At 39.0% G+C, this 16126-nt stretch overlaps 2 protein-coding genes across 2 annotated transcripts in view; one reads left to right on the top strand and one right to left on the bottom strand.

The window, feature by feature from the left end:
* The window catches only part of TARBP2 (TARBP2 subunit of RISC loading complex), a 22923-nt gene extending 16941 nt beyond the window's left edge, over positions 1-5982 (bottom strand). The window contains exon 1 of the mRNA XM_072406125.1: positions 5838-5982. Coding sequence (XP_072262226.1) covers positions 5838-5920 — 83 coding nt within the window. The 5' untranslated portion in view covers positions 5921-5982. The remainder of the gene's footprint in view (positions 1-5837) is intronic.
* LOC140327019 (pleckstrin homology domain-containing family A member 3-like) lies at positions 143-16126 on the top strand. Its single transcript, XM_072406146.1, has 8 exons — positions 143-285; positions 6968-7084; positions 8074-8229; positions 10448-10584; positions 13287-13454; positions 14488-14531; positions 14896-15041; positions 15885-16126. The coding sequence occupies exons 1-7, from the start codon at positions 246-248 to the stop codon at positions 15011-15013; spliced, it is 780 nt and encodes a 259-aa protein (XP_072262247.1). The 5' UTR covers positions 143-245; the 3' UTR covers positions 15014-15041; positions 15885-16126.

Raw genomic sequence — 16126 nt, 5'->3', positions numbered from 1 at the left:
ACTACACAGAAGTCACACAATGCTGTAACCAGGATTGCAGACCACGCCTATTTATCCACGCGGCGCTCAAATATTTTTCTGATAGGTGGAAGCTAGAACTAAGAATTAACCTATTTAATTTTGAGGGCCTCTACTGGGTTCTAGTCACATAAGCCACGCCTCCTCGCTTCCTATTGGCTAATACAGCACACTCCTATACCGATTGATAATTCCCCAGCAGCGGCAGGCTGATCAGACTGCGGGACATGGAAGGATCTCTGATGAAATGGACCAATTACCTGTCAGGTACTGGAAGCATCACAATTCTTTGCAGAGGCCCCATACATATAGATCGCTGCAGAGAGATGTCATTGGGTGCCCTTGGCAGCCAATCAGACAAAGCTAGGGTTAGCTGGAACTTGTAGTTCATTACATAGAGGATAGTAAACACATCCTGCAGCTGCTATTGGGAAATGTTGACTTCGATTTGTAGGGACAGATAATAGGATAATGCTTTTTATTAACTTCACAGATCATTATTCTTTTTATAGAAAATATGAACATGGTGGAAAAAAATAATAATGATGATGATTTATAGCTGGCCCTATTGCAAAAAGACATCAAGATGGGAATGTGGGAGAAATGTCATTGTTGAGACAGCTAGGGGATCTGGTGAAATGTGAGCATGATGGCTATTTACTGCCTCGGCACACCAGATGTCATGGCCGTGTCACCTCAGCCACAACTTGCCAGTGACGGCATCACCGTACAAAACAAATGGTGCGACTGCTTTGGGTAACACTACCCTACATGGGCGCCAGCAGCTGGCCCTGACACTCCAGCAAGTAAAAGGAGCATTTTAAGCCCATCATCATAGGTCATGGGTTGTTTAATCATTTCCCATAAGACTAAAAACTGCTACCGTACTTCATGTCTTTAAAATTATGTGTCCAAATCGTGACAACGCTGCTGCACAATGTTATCGCAGAATAAAAAGCATTGTCACTCCAGCAGCTAATGGCAGGATCAATGTGTAATACATTTATGGTATACTTTAAGGCTTGTAACAGATTGCAGCATATATGATGATTTTGATTATTTGGATTAAACCCAAATCTGGCACAGACACAGCTATACCATCTTTACCTCCACAACAGTAGGATCACATACTGATCCTATCTGTCAACACTTGTTTATGTCTACAAATGATTTGGGTTAAGATTTAGCAGAAGCCAACATGCTAGACCGGCAATTACATCACACATCAATCATAGGTCTTGGTAACAATTCACACCTATCATCCCGCCCTGTTCCTTTCCCCCATTGGTGACTTCTATGCCCCCCATATTCTGACTACCAATAGCGGCTGAATTACATTATTGGTGGTAAGAGTATCAAGATTGGCAAACAACAAGAATTGATCATTTTTCAATATATTTGCATTGGATGCTTATATATTTTTTTCTGTTGAATCCTTTAGCAATATTGCCCATTATATGAGCAGTATTAGTTGTGGGGCTTACTGACTTGGAGCATGAGATATTTAAAAATGTAATTTATAATATAACACATATGCTATAAATACATGCATTTACTTTCAGTACTCTATTCTATCTATGTGCATACAACTAACTGATTGTATATCCTTTGATCTGATTGTCTGGGTATAAAAGACAACCAGGAATGTTGAAGTGTTTCACATGATTCTGCATTATTTGCAGGTCCAATGAAAGCTTTGTAATACACTCAGGATTTCCTGAGGGTTAATGTAGAAGAACAGGCTTGGTCACTGTGTGTACAATGTGAGCTTTACATTTCACTCTATACTAAGCAATACATTTTGTTTCCTAATCAGTTTAAGAGACTGGATTTCAGCACAGACTGATCAAGCTGATTACAAAGCGCACTAAAACTAGGTACACAGGTCCAATGGTTCTCGCCCAATAATCATCTCAGGGCCAATATCGGGCGAGAATCGGGTATGTGTACAGCGCCCGTAATCCATCGCCCGAACGACCGTCCTGGTGGATCCACTGATGATTGACGATGAACAGTAATAAAGTCGTTCTCCCCCTCTTCATAAAGCAGAACCGTGCTGTATGTACAGCATTGTTCATGCATCATGAAAGATCCTTTCCAACGACTATAATTGCACGTGTGTATGCAGCTTTATAGTCATCTTAGAGAAACTAATGTCAAACATGGTTCCTCCAAAGGTCACTAGGGGTTCCTTGAGATGTTCTAGACTGACCTCCTGTCTGATAGTGCCGGTCTACTTCTGGATCCAACACCATTTGGCAGTGCCAATAGCATGACAAAATTATCTTTGCCTGTAAAAGTGACCCCCACTTGGTGGCTTCCTTCAATGACCACCAATCAAAAAGGCATTCCTCTAACTTAATTTTAACAGGAGTTCCCCTAAGACCTAACCCAAGGGCTCAGATTTGAGGGAAAATGTTGAGAAATGCAGGGTGGCATCAATGCAATCATTCCATTTATTCTTCTCAGCAGTATCAAAATGCACAACATATTGTAAGATTACAGTACAACACGTGTCTTAGGGCTTTAATTATAAGACAGGGAATCAGACATTTCCATAGATTAGGGCTGTTCATATGCAGTCCCCCATGACAAGGATCCACACACTTTTCTTATATTTACAAAGAGAACATGAAATGCACAGCCTGTGTGTAGCCCTCAGACTGGAGCTGGGCATCGCTGGTATAGACAGCATATTATTAACAATAAAAACATTTAAGTGGTAAGGATGTGTCACCTGGAAATTTGTTCTTCTGCATCTGTCAAGTACTCAATTATATTTATGTTCTTGAGTCCCTGAGATTACACACATGAAATGTCCACAATGAGTCCTTGGGCAGCACAGTGGCTCAGTGGTTAGCACTCCGGCCTTTGTAGTGCTAGGTCCAAGGTTCGAATCTTGGCCAGAGCTCTCGCTGCATGGAGTTTGCAGGTTCTCCCTGTGTTTGTGTGCGTTCCCCCTGCGTACTTTGGTTCTTCCCACATTCCAAAAACATGAAGTTAGGTTCATTAGCTTCCCCCCAAAATTGACCTTAGACTGTAATAATGACATATGACTGTGGTACGGACATTAGATTGTGAGCCCCTTGTTGAGGGACAGCTGACATGACTATGGACAGCACTGCGTAATAGGTTGGCGCTATATTAATACTGTGTAATAATGATAGACTCATTATCCCTGTTAGATTTTCCATGTAACAGGATATATAATACATAATATAGAGGTGGTAGAGTACATTAAATTGGGTGGGAGCACTGGAACAGTTGGCTTTTAGAATATATAGTACCAAAAAAGCCAGAAGATCATTCCGTTAAAAATATAATTTGTTTTGGAATATATCTTTATATTACACAGACAACACCATTATAACTTTACACCAGACATAAAGGAATACATTTATGCACACTTATGGACTTCCCACAGCATAAATCTTGGCTAATAGTGGCATTAGATTATCAAATGCCTCCTGGGAGCAAAATGAGCCCTAATGTGTGCATGGTGTCACTTGAGTTCAGGTCCTCAATATTCATGCAGAACCAACCAAATTATTGTACATGGCAATGAATGTGCCCAGAAAAAGTTTATCTTCCTCAATGAGAATTGTGCACAGCTCAAAATGAGCAACTCCGCTCATGTATGGCCATTCTAAGCCCTGTATCACAATGGGATATTTGTAGCTGGTATAGACTTGCTTACCTTGGCATGTTTGCTGCTACGAAGGAATGAATGGCAATCAATGAGAGGCCTGTGTTGCTAAAATAACCAGCAATCTGTAGCTGATTGTGAATGACTTTTTGCTTCATTCAGAGCTAGCTACATAATCATTGGCTTCACTAGCTAAGAACATTATCCTATGCAGCTGCCAGCAATCATGGCACACCATGATAATGATTGTGGCTTTCTAGATAAGTCACCTTACAAAAACGCTGTATCTAGCTGTAAACTGCCATGGAAAATAAAATAGAAATTCTAAGCTGCTATAGAGATTCGCTACAAAGTTACTACTACAATATGAACCTAAAAGTGGTTAAATGATGAGTGCTTTGTTCTGTGTGTCCTTCCATTACCCTTTATTATATAACTCATGATCCCAACTCTGTATATCATTCCTACTCACACACTGTATCAGTCATTATTTATGGGGCATGTTACCCTTTAATCATTTGGATTTAGATTTTGAGTTTTAGACTTGTGCATGTTACAATCTACAAATGTTACAGTTTTTACTGTAAGATATTTTGAAAATATTGTATCATCAAAACCAAAAAGCAGATGTCAAGGCAACGTTCACCTTAAGTCCTTGTTGTCCCCTATGGTAAGTCCACTCTTCCACTAAATAGTTCTGGGCTAAACAATGACCAATGCCATTCAACCCACATCCTGTGCCATGGACTGTTCCCCTGGGGGTATATCATCATGCCAGCCTAGACCAACATGTCTAATACTAAACTGAGCTCTTATAAAATTATTTAACTGACATTCAGTGCAGCAGCCAGAACAGAAACATAACAAAATACTGGAGATAGGCTTTAAAACTGCCCTTGTCATACAATCCTGTACAATCTAAACATCCGTGTGGTGCAACCAGGATTTAACCGTGAATTCTAAATAATTAGGTAGGCAATACAATCAGGCTGTCAGACTTAATTTTAGAAATATTAGGGAATTTATTAGCCAGTTTTCAGCTATTATATTATTATACAGCTTTGTATGGATAGCTACACATTTTCTAGTAGTCTGAAAGTGGACAATGGTCTTGTAGCAGGAAAAATGCATGGGCAGTGCCCCTGTAACATGAAAGAAAATGCATGGGCAGTGCCCCTGTAACATGAAAGCATGAAAAACATCCTAAAGCCATTGAATACACATCACAGTCAGTAATAATTCCCCTGTCAAATACCAATGCCCTGCTCATGTAACCTACAAATATCAGCATCTGTTTAGTCTGATAAGCCATTGTGTTTACTTTAGGGGAGAGTTACATGCATGCATTAGGCTCCAGTGTAGGGAGGGGAAAATATGTTTTGTGTATATTTGCTTTCTATTGCTAAAAAAAAAAAAAAAAAATACATTCTAAAAATGAATTTTGCTCCGAGTGAGTTTGTAATACAATAAGGGAAATAAGTTGCAGCTATAAAGTAAAAATATGTTAAAGTTTAGTTTAATCAAATTACTGTTAATGTCTTTCCAGTAGTCATTCTTTTCATTGCTTGTATAGATTTGTATTGCTGCCCTTTGCATTCAAACACATCATCCTCCAAATGCATTCCTGTAAATGCAAAACAAAGCATCTGAACAACTTTCCCTGCAATTGCAGGACATCTCACTAGAACCTGCGGGGTCCAAAGCAAAGCAGTATTAAGAATATGCAGACCTATTTAGTTTTAGATAAAAAGGGTTTTTATTGCTGTGTCCTTGCTAGGGAGGTGCACCTCAAATGTGTCCTGGGGGCCACTGGCATTAGGACACAAAAGTAATAAATTAGTCCAAAATGTTATAATGGTTACTAGAACAGAAGATACAACAACACCCACATATTATCATGCATTGTGGTATAGAGTTTAGCAGCTCTTTCAAGATAAATGGCTGCAACACAACACACCAGACAATAGATCTTGCTGCAATGTGGTGTGCGCTGCAGTGCCGGTGCAATAATGGCAACACAATGTACATATGGTGCTTCGCTGTGCATTGCAGTAATGCTCTTTTGTAATTGCACTGTCCTGGTGTGAAAGGCCTTTAGGAGGGGACTGGGTGTTGTGTGTCTATCCCACACTTCTTAAGAAAATTATACACTATACACACTTTAAAACCATACCTCTTGCTTCGGACACTAATTTTCTTGTTTTCCCATTTTAACAATTCTTTTTGCTTTTCTTTCAGTTCATCCATTGTGGCCATTTTAGCACAGATTACATAGACAAGGGTCACTGTTGTCAGCCTCAGGAAACACAGCCCTGAAAATGTTGGAGTTCCTTTCTATAGACAGGAAGTGGCTGCAAATGATCAGCACTTAATTCCTTATTGGTATACTTCCTTCCCCTCCCACGGAGACTTACCTGGTCACTGATCTAGCACTGTTCCTCCTCTAGATTAAATGATGTCCATCACCATTGATCCCACTATCCCTGAGCCCAGAGTATCAAGACTAAACAATGGCAGCTCTTTGCAGCATTTGGGTTCTTGTCCACCAACAGATTCAGATTTTCTCCAAGGTGGGTGGAAGACAAACAAGGAAGGGAAGATCCAAAGTTGGAATTTGAAACAAATCAGCTCCTCAGTATACGCTGCTCATTCACCGGCCATTAATAATACACTAATAATGGAAGCAGCATATCTACAAGATTAGAGGTGCAGGCAAATAAGGAAATCACAATTTAATTGTTTTGTATAATAAAATAAGCCATAAGGATTCTAAATAGCATTTAGGCAGTGTGAGATCAGATTATCACGTTGAATTTATTATAGCACCAACATATAGCACAGCGTCCTACAAAGCCCATATCACTAACTGTCCTTCAGAATCCTTACAATCTAATGGGGGAGCCAATTAACCTAACAGCATGTTTTTAGAATTGAACCCACACAAATACAGGGAGAACATACAGACTCCATGCAGATAGCATTCTAGCCAAGATTAGAACCTGGGCAAGAGTGCTAACCACTGAGCCACCATGCCATCTGTAGAAAATTCTTCAGCTAAATAGACTTCATAAAAGTATGGATAAGTTAAAGTATAGCAACACAATGCAGCAGCTTTACTAGAATATCGATGGAATGGGTTTCATATATACAGTATACTTGCTCTGCTTAGTGACCAGTAGATCTTAATCAGATTTTATAGAAATAATGATATATGTGGTAAGCTTTAAAATTACCAGCATACATTTTTTGCACAATAAAGCTGCATGTTTTATTTTAATACATTAATGTGATTATTCCTCATAGGCTGGCAGCCACGTTATTTTGTATTGGACCAGGGAATCTTGTCTTACTATGATTCACAGGATGATGTTGAAAAAGGAAGTAAAGGCAGTATTAAAATGGCTGTGTGTGAAATCCGAGGTAGGTTTCATTACTTTTTTTTATATTTTTAATATTTTGTTTGTGTTCTACCATTATACCATTTGTTTTGAATGGCAGCTATACGCGCCAAGGTAACGGAATTCCTGTGCTCATGTGTTGCAGCACACAGTAACGCAGGAAAAATACTGCATGTCTGTTCCTGCACATTGGCAGTCCATGTATAAAAACAGGCTGTCCTAATCCGAGGTGGCCCATTCTGGGCAAAGACACTTTATTGCAGAACTGACCTCTCATATTTCTCTATGGAAATCAGACTATTCTAACTACTCTCTTAATAACAACTCCAAAACAGAAATTGTTAGTTCCACACATTGACTGATTTGAGGGTAAGTCACAAAGTCGACATTCGGACCATTCTTATTCTGGGGTCTTTATGCTAGTGGTAAATGTATATGCATCCTACACTAACAATGAGACCCATATCTAAAAAAAATAAAAAAAAACAAAAAAAAAGCTTGAAAGTGAACCAACCTGGCTTCAGATGTCTGTCCTTTTGTGTCCAGAGGTGTTATATGTATCCATGTGACCTCCAATTTATTTTCTGTTACCTGTGATTGCCCTGCCCTATGGGCTCTTCAAATGCAGATTATTGGTTATATTGAGTAATCAAGGGAATCAACAGGGATCACAAAACTAACACTACACGGCACTTCATTAGTGTTGTTGGTTAGGAAAGTTTTAGGCCAGACCAACCGTATGTACTTTAACTAGACATACTTATGTCTGTGATTTCAAGCAGATAGCCAACAACACAGGATGTGTGACCATCCTAAGCAGGAGATGCAATGAGATGCAAGATTGGGGATGATTTTAAATTAGAAACAACATAGTGGCCAATTAAATGGCAGAGAATTAGAAGGAGTGTATACATATGGTCTTTTTATTTGTTCTGTTTGTCTCCTTTACAAGAAATTGTACATGCTTGTCCTGTGTTCTCCATATGAACCAGCTCTTTCTACTCCTTGCAGTGCACCAGGCTGACAGCTGTCGGATGGACCTCTTCATACCGAGAGAGCAGTGCTTCTACTTGCGTGCAGAGAGTGCGGCTGACAGGCAAAGATGGCTGGTTGCTCTGGGCTCTGCCAAGGCCTGCCTAGGAGATATCACCACCCAGCAAGCAAAAGGCATGTAAGGACCTCTGTTTAGAGCTGAAAAAATGCTTTTTTGTGGTTTTCTTTTAGAATCAAGCCCACCAAGAGAAAATTATTTAAAAGCAGCTTTGTTGTGCTTATGTGAACTTCCTTGACTCAAGCCCCTTTTTTTTTACCACTTACTGCACCTAAACTGCTCCCTCTCTCAGCCGCCAGTGTACCCCAATCCTTCTTTATCTCAGCACCTGTTATGTTTGCACCCCACAAACCTCATTCACAGCCCCCTCTTCATCAGCAGCCTGTCTTCATTTTTTAGGATCCACTATGCCTGCAGCCCTATTTTCACAGTCCTCACCATACCTGCACTTTTACTTTTCCTGACAACTTCCTTCTTTTTCGTTACGCCTTCATCTGCACCCCTTTTTCTCGCCTTACTACTTCTACTCATAGTTTCTGACTTGTCTGCACGAGCTTTGACTTTTATTACATTTTCCCTTTAGCTGTGGTATGCATACCATTGGAACTGTTTTGTTATCAAAATACCCATTGATCCTGCCAGAAGTGCTATCCTCTGCACTCCAAAATCTTATCTGACATAGTTTTATCAGTCCTACCCAGATCATCTATAGTAACTACAAGACATCTTCTCTCTTAAGCTGCGTACACACTTCCAATTTTTATCGTTGGAAATGAACGACGAACGATCGATTGGTCAAAAATCGTTCGTAAAAAAAGTAACCAACGACGCCGACGAACGAGAATAGTCGCTGGAAATGAACGACCAGACCAGCGGATCGGATTGGACGACGATCGTTTACCATCTATCGTGTGTACGGTCGTTCATTGATCGTCCATGGTCTGAGCATGCGTGATGAACGAACGTTCGTTCACTTCCTGTCGTGCACGTCACTTCCTGTATCGCTCAAACGATCGCATCTATTGTGTGTACAATATCTGCGAACGATCGTGTCGTTATCTGCATGTACAGGATCGGTGCTATACGATCGTTCGCAGATATCGTGCAGGATCGTTCGTCGTTCGTTTACCAACGATAATTATTGGAAGTGTGTACGTAAGATTGTGTTGTATGTCAGCAATTGCAGTCTGATAGAAGACATTCTCAGATTCTTTGAGAATGACTTGACTTTTTTTGATCAAATTGTAATGATGTAAGTTAAAACCTTATGCAGGAGCAAAAAAATGTCTGTGCATCTCAAAGGCTATGTTTTGAACCCTTTGTTCATATTTCTGCGTGAAAAACAAATTCAAAACTGTGTTATTGTAACGTGCATAGCGTACTTGCTGATTAGATAAACTTCTCATCCATACAGAGGTGTACAAATCAACCCATTTGTCTGTAATCTAAAGATCCTGGAAAACATCTGCTGGCAATACTGGAACATCCACATTTTGCCTTTTACATACAAAAAGAGCAGCATAATGTATTTCTATTAGCTTTCAATAGATTTAAACTATGTTGAACAAGGGGAATTAAACCTGTCCCTTGCTCATTCATTTCTGGTGCGCACAAGGGGTCGCCATGTTTGCTGGTTTTCCTTGGCAATCAACCCTGAGCTCCACATGAGCAGCTCAGCCGCGATCAGGTAGGTAGGAACAGTTATTGCAGAAGGGACATCATCTGTCCTATTTGCCTGCCTGATTGTGGTGTTTTCACTTTAATTGTGATTGAAGCAAGAGAGAGAAAGAGAATTACAATGGAGATTCTATAAAGTAACTTCTCACTGTTGTCCTACCAAACTTGTGCACTGTGGATGCCACTGATTACAGAAAACTCACATTACTATGAAGAGTTGGTGTTCTCATTTTTGCACAGCTGCAGTATCCTGGAATGTATTAGTGGTTCACTGACTGGTTTTATTTGTTGCCAAGAATTGTTTTTCAATGAGCGCTGGTATAGGATTGGTTCCATGAACAATGCAGAGTAATTAGAGATCAGTTGGCAAGTAATTGAAGCCAGGCAACTGGTAAAATATTCCTGATTGGATTCTGCTTGACACTAACCAGCATTACATTTGTAAAAAGTCCTTGTATGTAACATCTGTACACTTTTTTTAATATACAGGGATACATACAAATGGTTGGCTTGCCAGAACAGTTTTTATTGAGAATAATGTCTTAGTAAAATGTGTGCTGAATTTTATGTTATATCTCTACATGGACTGTTAAACACCTTTTATTACTCTAGTGATATATTTTAATGCATCTGCTAATGAAAATGTACCTTCCCCAGAAATAATCTCAGACAGTGAATCCCTGGGACGGAAACTGTCGGAGCTTCGGCTCTTCTGTGATCTTCTTATGGAACAAGTGACGGAAGTAAAAGGAGCTGTGGATGCAGATGAGCCAGGAGCAGCTCCCAGTAAGGAGGTAAAGCAACTTTAACAATCAAAAATCACATCCAAAGAAAATTCGAGTTTATGGTAAAGACATTTGTACTGAAGTCACCTGATGTCGTCCATGGATCCGTCCTGACAGATCCATGAACAACCGATGGAGAGCGACCGCTGTACAAGTCAATGGAAATGGGCACAGAGGTGGGAGATCATTTAAGGCAGTGCTGACTGTCAGAAAAAATATTTAGTAAGATTTCACTACTGTGCAGCTCACTGTTCTTGCTGGGGAATAAACTCCTTAAAACCTGTAGACATGAGTCTCACTGCTCTTTAAACCTCTCCTGCTGATTAACATTCTCCCACCATTCATTACGAGAGACAGCCCTGACATGAGGAAGCAAAACCCTGCTCCTGCACCATCATGGCCACCTACATGCAGACCACCAGTGAAAAATGCGGCATTGATGGTCTGTTCTGGGGAAAAGATTTGCTGGGAGACCACAGACAATACTGCTGAATAGTACTTTGTCTTTTTAGGCATAGTTCTGTAAGTCTTGGCAGCTGCTCTGTTGTCACTTGTTCTGTGTTATATCTAGAATTGTGGCATTAGCCAAAGTGAGGTTCTGCAACTTTATGCCATGCAGATGCATTTATACTGAGATTAGTTCAGAACGTTCTATTTAGCAGTGTGCTAGATGAGGACTGTAGATGGCAGATAGTCATTATCAGACAGTTCAACCGAACTATCCTTACTATGAGCTTGCATCCTGTTATCATATAATTAGTCTAGTTTGGTGTCTATCCTTTTACATTCTTTTACCTTGCGTATGAGAAATGAGCATCTCCAAAAAAAAAATTTGGGGTCATTATAATAATCCATAGGCATTTTGGGCTAATTGCCACAAATATCTACTCTTAAGCTTTTTTTTTTTTGTATAAATGGGTATTTTTAAGATCTTCTGATGTAGAATGTATATAATATATATATATATATATATATATATATATATGTTATAATTATTATATTATAGTTCAGTTGCATGTTCAGTTTACATAGCCAGACAACTCATTTTCTAAATGGTAATGCAGACTTGTGTTGTCATGTGTTGATAGAATGCCATTGGTGCTCATTTTCTGGGGAACGGTATGCCCATGAGATGTTTTTCCTTGACTTCACTTCAGTAATTGCACATTCAAGAATTTAATTTTGCTTGCTGCACAATTCTTTTTGCACTATACCTCTGCATGTGGATTTAAAACCACCCAGATTACAGGCAGTATTCTTATATTTTTCTAGTCAGCATTTGTTACTGTAGTGAGTTTGTGGTTTTTAAAGAACACTTGTGTCACAAAACAGGTTTTGCATGTTGCCTGACCTCTGTACAATTCTATGTAATTTAATCATTTGACATAGCAAAGAGGCAAAAGGAGACTATTAACTGTTCACTGAAGGCTGGGTCAAACTTTGTCCAATTCAAAAAAAGTTGCAATAAATCATTTATAGTATTGTGTATATTGTTATTGATTATGTGTATACCTTACAATTTATATTCAATTTGTCATGGCTGCAGATTGGGAGGCTTTTTTGCTATCTTGTGACAGAGGAATATAAAATGAGTAAAGCACATAGCATGGGTATTTGTCTTCTAAGTGTGTTGGTTGCATTAGCATCTTTGTCTCTTTTTATCATTAAGTAATCCGTCTGCCAGAAAAAAACATCAATACATCAAATGGATGAATTTCCCATCTTTCTCTGATATCAAATCCAATATCAAAACTACTTGCCAATATTGAATACTTGTTAATACCACAAATAACATAAAACACACTGATATTTAACTGACATTGTGCAGGCATTGTAAGCTGCATCACTTTGTATCTTTTATATCTTCCCGGAGTTTAGCCTTAAATGTAAACCTGTAATTGCAGAAACTTTGTAGCTAGATTGCTAGTTTGGTTTTTAAAGAACAGGTTTAAGACTAATTGGTTGCTTTATGTCAAAGGATCTTCCTGATCTTTGTTTTATTCTCAGCAGGTCACTTGCTAGAACAGGCATGTAGGTAGTGAAGTTGGAGAATCTGCATTCCTTTTTTGCATACTGGTTCTAGATAAATAACTTACTAAGCAGACTAGCTGAAAAAATTCAGAATGAGAATATTGGCCCCCAGAGCTTTCTCCTTTGAAAACAAAATGAGCAATGGTGACTATCAATTCTTTGGAATCACTGGCTGGCTGAAAAACTACTGGTTAAAGTTGGCATTTCATGTCCAAGGCATTGACTTTGTTTGCAAAAAACATAAAATTGACCCTACCTTCACTTGAAACTAAGCCCAGGTCTAAAAAAAACAGGTGTCCACAGATATACTTTCCTATGTCTTTTAGAGCACATTTGGAACAAAATACTATATTATGGAGATCTCAAGTCCCAGGTATGCCTTCTACATCTTGCTATTCAGTTGACTATTTACTTTAAAATACCCTGGGTTTTGGGGGTGCTATGGTGCTTTGCAAGCTACCCAACAGTACATACGGCCCTTTTGGCAATCATTTTTAGGTATGAAATTAATGAATGATTTACCTTACCTGCCCTGCAGCTACACTGTCAGAGTCATTACTCAGGTTGTTTGCTGCTTCCATCACAGACTGCTGGGACATGTATTTTGCTTTTTTTAATTTTATTCCCTTTGGTTGATATTTATTAGATTACATATATTTTTGTCTTTGTCATTCTTCCAGAAACTTGGTGCTGTGTGCTCTGTGTTACAAGGGACCTGCACTCACATCTGTTCAACCCTGGATGAATGTATGAAGTATGTGAACAACCTGCATCCTCTGATACAAGGGCCCCCTTTACCCATCCTGCCAGAAGACGTTGTGGGCAGCAAACTTCCCCAAAGTCGAAAGGTACAATTGCCGGTCTTGTCAAGGGGATGATTGTGAAAACTAAAGTGAGCATGCATTGCTTTGTTCTCCCTGATTCAGAATACACAGAGTGGCCTTGTTCTATTTGGAGAATATAAACCTTTATGAAGGATTTATTGCAGACAGCAAATACTAAGCAGTCGGTGACCTGTGAAAATGAACCTGTCGGCAGGTTTTAATGTTTAAAGTAAACACACAAGGTGCATGCTATAGTGTTTCCTAATTAAAACTATTTAGGTATTAGTTATTTAAATCCTAACTCAAGGGTAGGCATGGGACATCTGATATGTTTTACTGTGGAAAGAGATTTCACCTAAATTCTTCATGGGGCAGCCAGTGATGCCAATGGGGACACAGCAATAAGACTATTCAAATAAATAGGGTTTAGCCCTTTTTAGGTAATCATTGTTTGTGTCTTTCTGTCCTTGTCAAAACTACTTTTCTTTAAATTTTTTCCTATTGTCACAGGGACAGAAAGTCAGGTGATATCTTGGTTCTGAGACGATAATCAGATTGATAAAATCTTTACTCCTCCCAAGTCAATCCAAAGTCTGGAGTTGGGCTTTATTGAGCATGCAACTTTACCAATTTTTATTCCAAAGGTACATACAGACATTACATTTTCATCACCCAAGACAAATATTTGTGATATGCCATTTAGACATCCGTGTGTTCTGCTGGATCACTATGGATGGACAAGAATAGGTTTTCCCAATAGGAAGCACACAGCAGGGTGTTCCCCTCAAATTCAAGTACAAAGTGACACAGGGGAAGAAAATTCAAATGTATAGATGTAGCAGGGCGGTCTCCTGTACAAAATTTTTCAAGATAACATTTATCGATATTTAACTAGTGTGTTGATTTTACTGAGTGCACTTAAATGCAAGCAAATATTTTATGGTTGATTGGAATTTATCTTGTAAATTGTACTGACTGGCATTGTAAAGGTTCCTGCTGTCCTTCTTTTGTGTTCTATCTTACATTTTTGTGTTAAGCTGCATTTCCCTTCTTTCAGATAAAACGCTCCATCAGTCAGCCTGCCGTGGCAGCACCACCGAGGTGAGTAGGATTGAGCTTCACGTGGCCTGCCATCCAACAGTTCTAATGCAATATCAACCGATATATCTCAATTTCCAATCTGCAATATGAAATTATGCTGATCCTACAATGAAGGTTTAACCTACTGGTTTATGGAAAGCCAATTTTTTTGTTTTTAATTTTTTTATCCTTTAATTTATGTATAGAAATCCGTCATCCGCAGGACAAATAAAAAGGGTAATTCTCACCAGCGGGAACACAGACAGCAATAGAAACCTAATAAAGATTTCTGTGCTTCCATATTTTTTTGCACAAATATAAAAAATGGGGTTTACATCCATTAAAAAAATTATAGATGGATAATTACTTCGGTTCTTCTTCATAGGGTTGCTGCCTCTCCAAGGCGGAGCGATGGGGTGACAGTTGTAAAGAATCTGGAAGAAATGGCGATGCGTGTACACTCTCGGCACTACCTGGCATCTGGTAATGGAACTGTTGAATGAAACAGCCTTTATGTAAACTGACAAAGAGGTAAGTCATCTTACCATACAACAGAGTAGGTAGCTCACAATGTTACTGGATATCCATCTATCCTTTTAAAATATTACCTTTGCCTTGTATCAGTCAATAATAGAAAGGTCAGATACTGGCAATTGAAAAGTCTTTTCAGTTCTTTTTATATATTAATCTATAAGAAATTGGCATTATGTAAATATCTTCTAATTTAATATCTGTACATTTAAAAAGAATGTTGGTATTGTATCTGTACATGAAGGGTAACCATATTTGTTCAGTACATATGAGGGCTCTGCTCCCTGGTTTGCAGGACTCAACAATATTTATGTTTTGCTGTCTTTATTTTCTATGCATTGGTGAATTTATTGCCAACAATGTATTCTCCATGTGGCTGATATGTTATTTTAAGCCAGGGGTCGCCAACCTTTTGGACCACTAAATTTATAGACTACAGACCGCGCATGCACGGGGAGCCGTGTGTCACTCAAAGGGGAAGAAACTTCCCCCAGAGTGACGTCATAATGCCAGAGACACAACACGCCCACCTACCTGAGGCTGCGATCCATACGAGGGACATGGTCCGCGGCTCTGGCCGGTGCCCCCCCAATAGGGTCCTTTTCCTGATCCCTCTGGGGGGCACACCGGCCAGAGCCACGGATCACCAAAAATTTCTGTACACTTGGGTATCAGGATGCCGGCATTTCCATGTTTCTTCTGAGCTATTGACTCATTGAAGATACATGTCATTGCAGATAGATTCCTAGATATCATGTATGTGAAAGGGCATGAAATATGAGCATTTCTATTAAATAACAATTTTAAAATATTAATTCTAATTGTCTGTTTTTCTTTTTACAGAAATCCACTTATTGTGAAGTTGAAATTCCTCAAAGTAATTCTATTTTGTACAGAAAAAGATTTTCTATCCTTATGAACAATATTTTCTATATGGAAATGAAGAGCAGAAAAAACATTTTTATGTCATAAAACCTGTCATTGTTATTTATGTGTCCGGAAATTGTGCAGTGATACACAACATGTTTGTAATATAAATGGTCGATACCAAGTAAATACAGTTATTTTATATTTTTAAACAATTA

This window comes from Pyxicephalus adspersus, chromosome 1 (assembly GCF_032062135.1).
Source record: "Pyxicephalus adspersus chromosome 1, UCB_Pads_2.0, whole genome shotgun sequence".
Classification (NCBI taxonomy): Eukaryota; Metazoa; Chordata; class Amphibia; order Anura; family Pyxicephalidae; genus Pyxicephalus; species Pyxicephalus adspersus.
The sequence above is the reverse complement of the archived record's forward strand: the minus strand, read 5'-3'. Positions and strand labels throughout refer to the sequence as shown.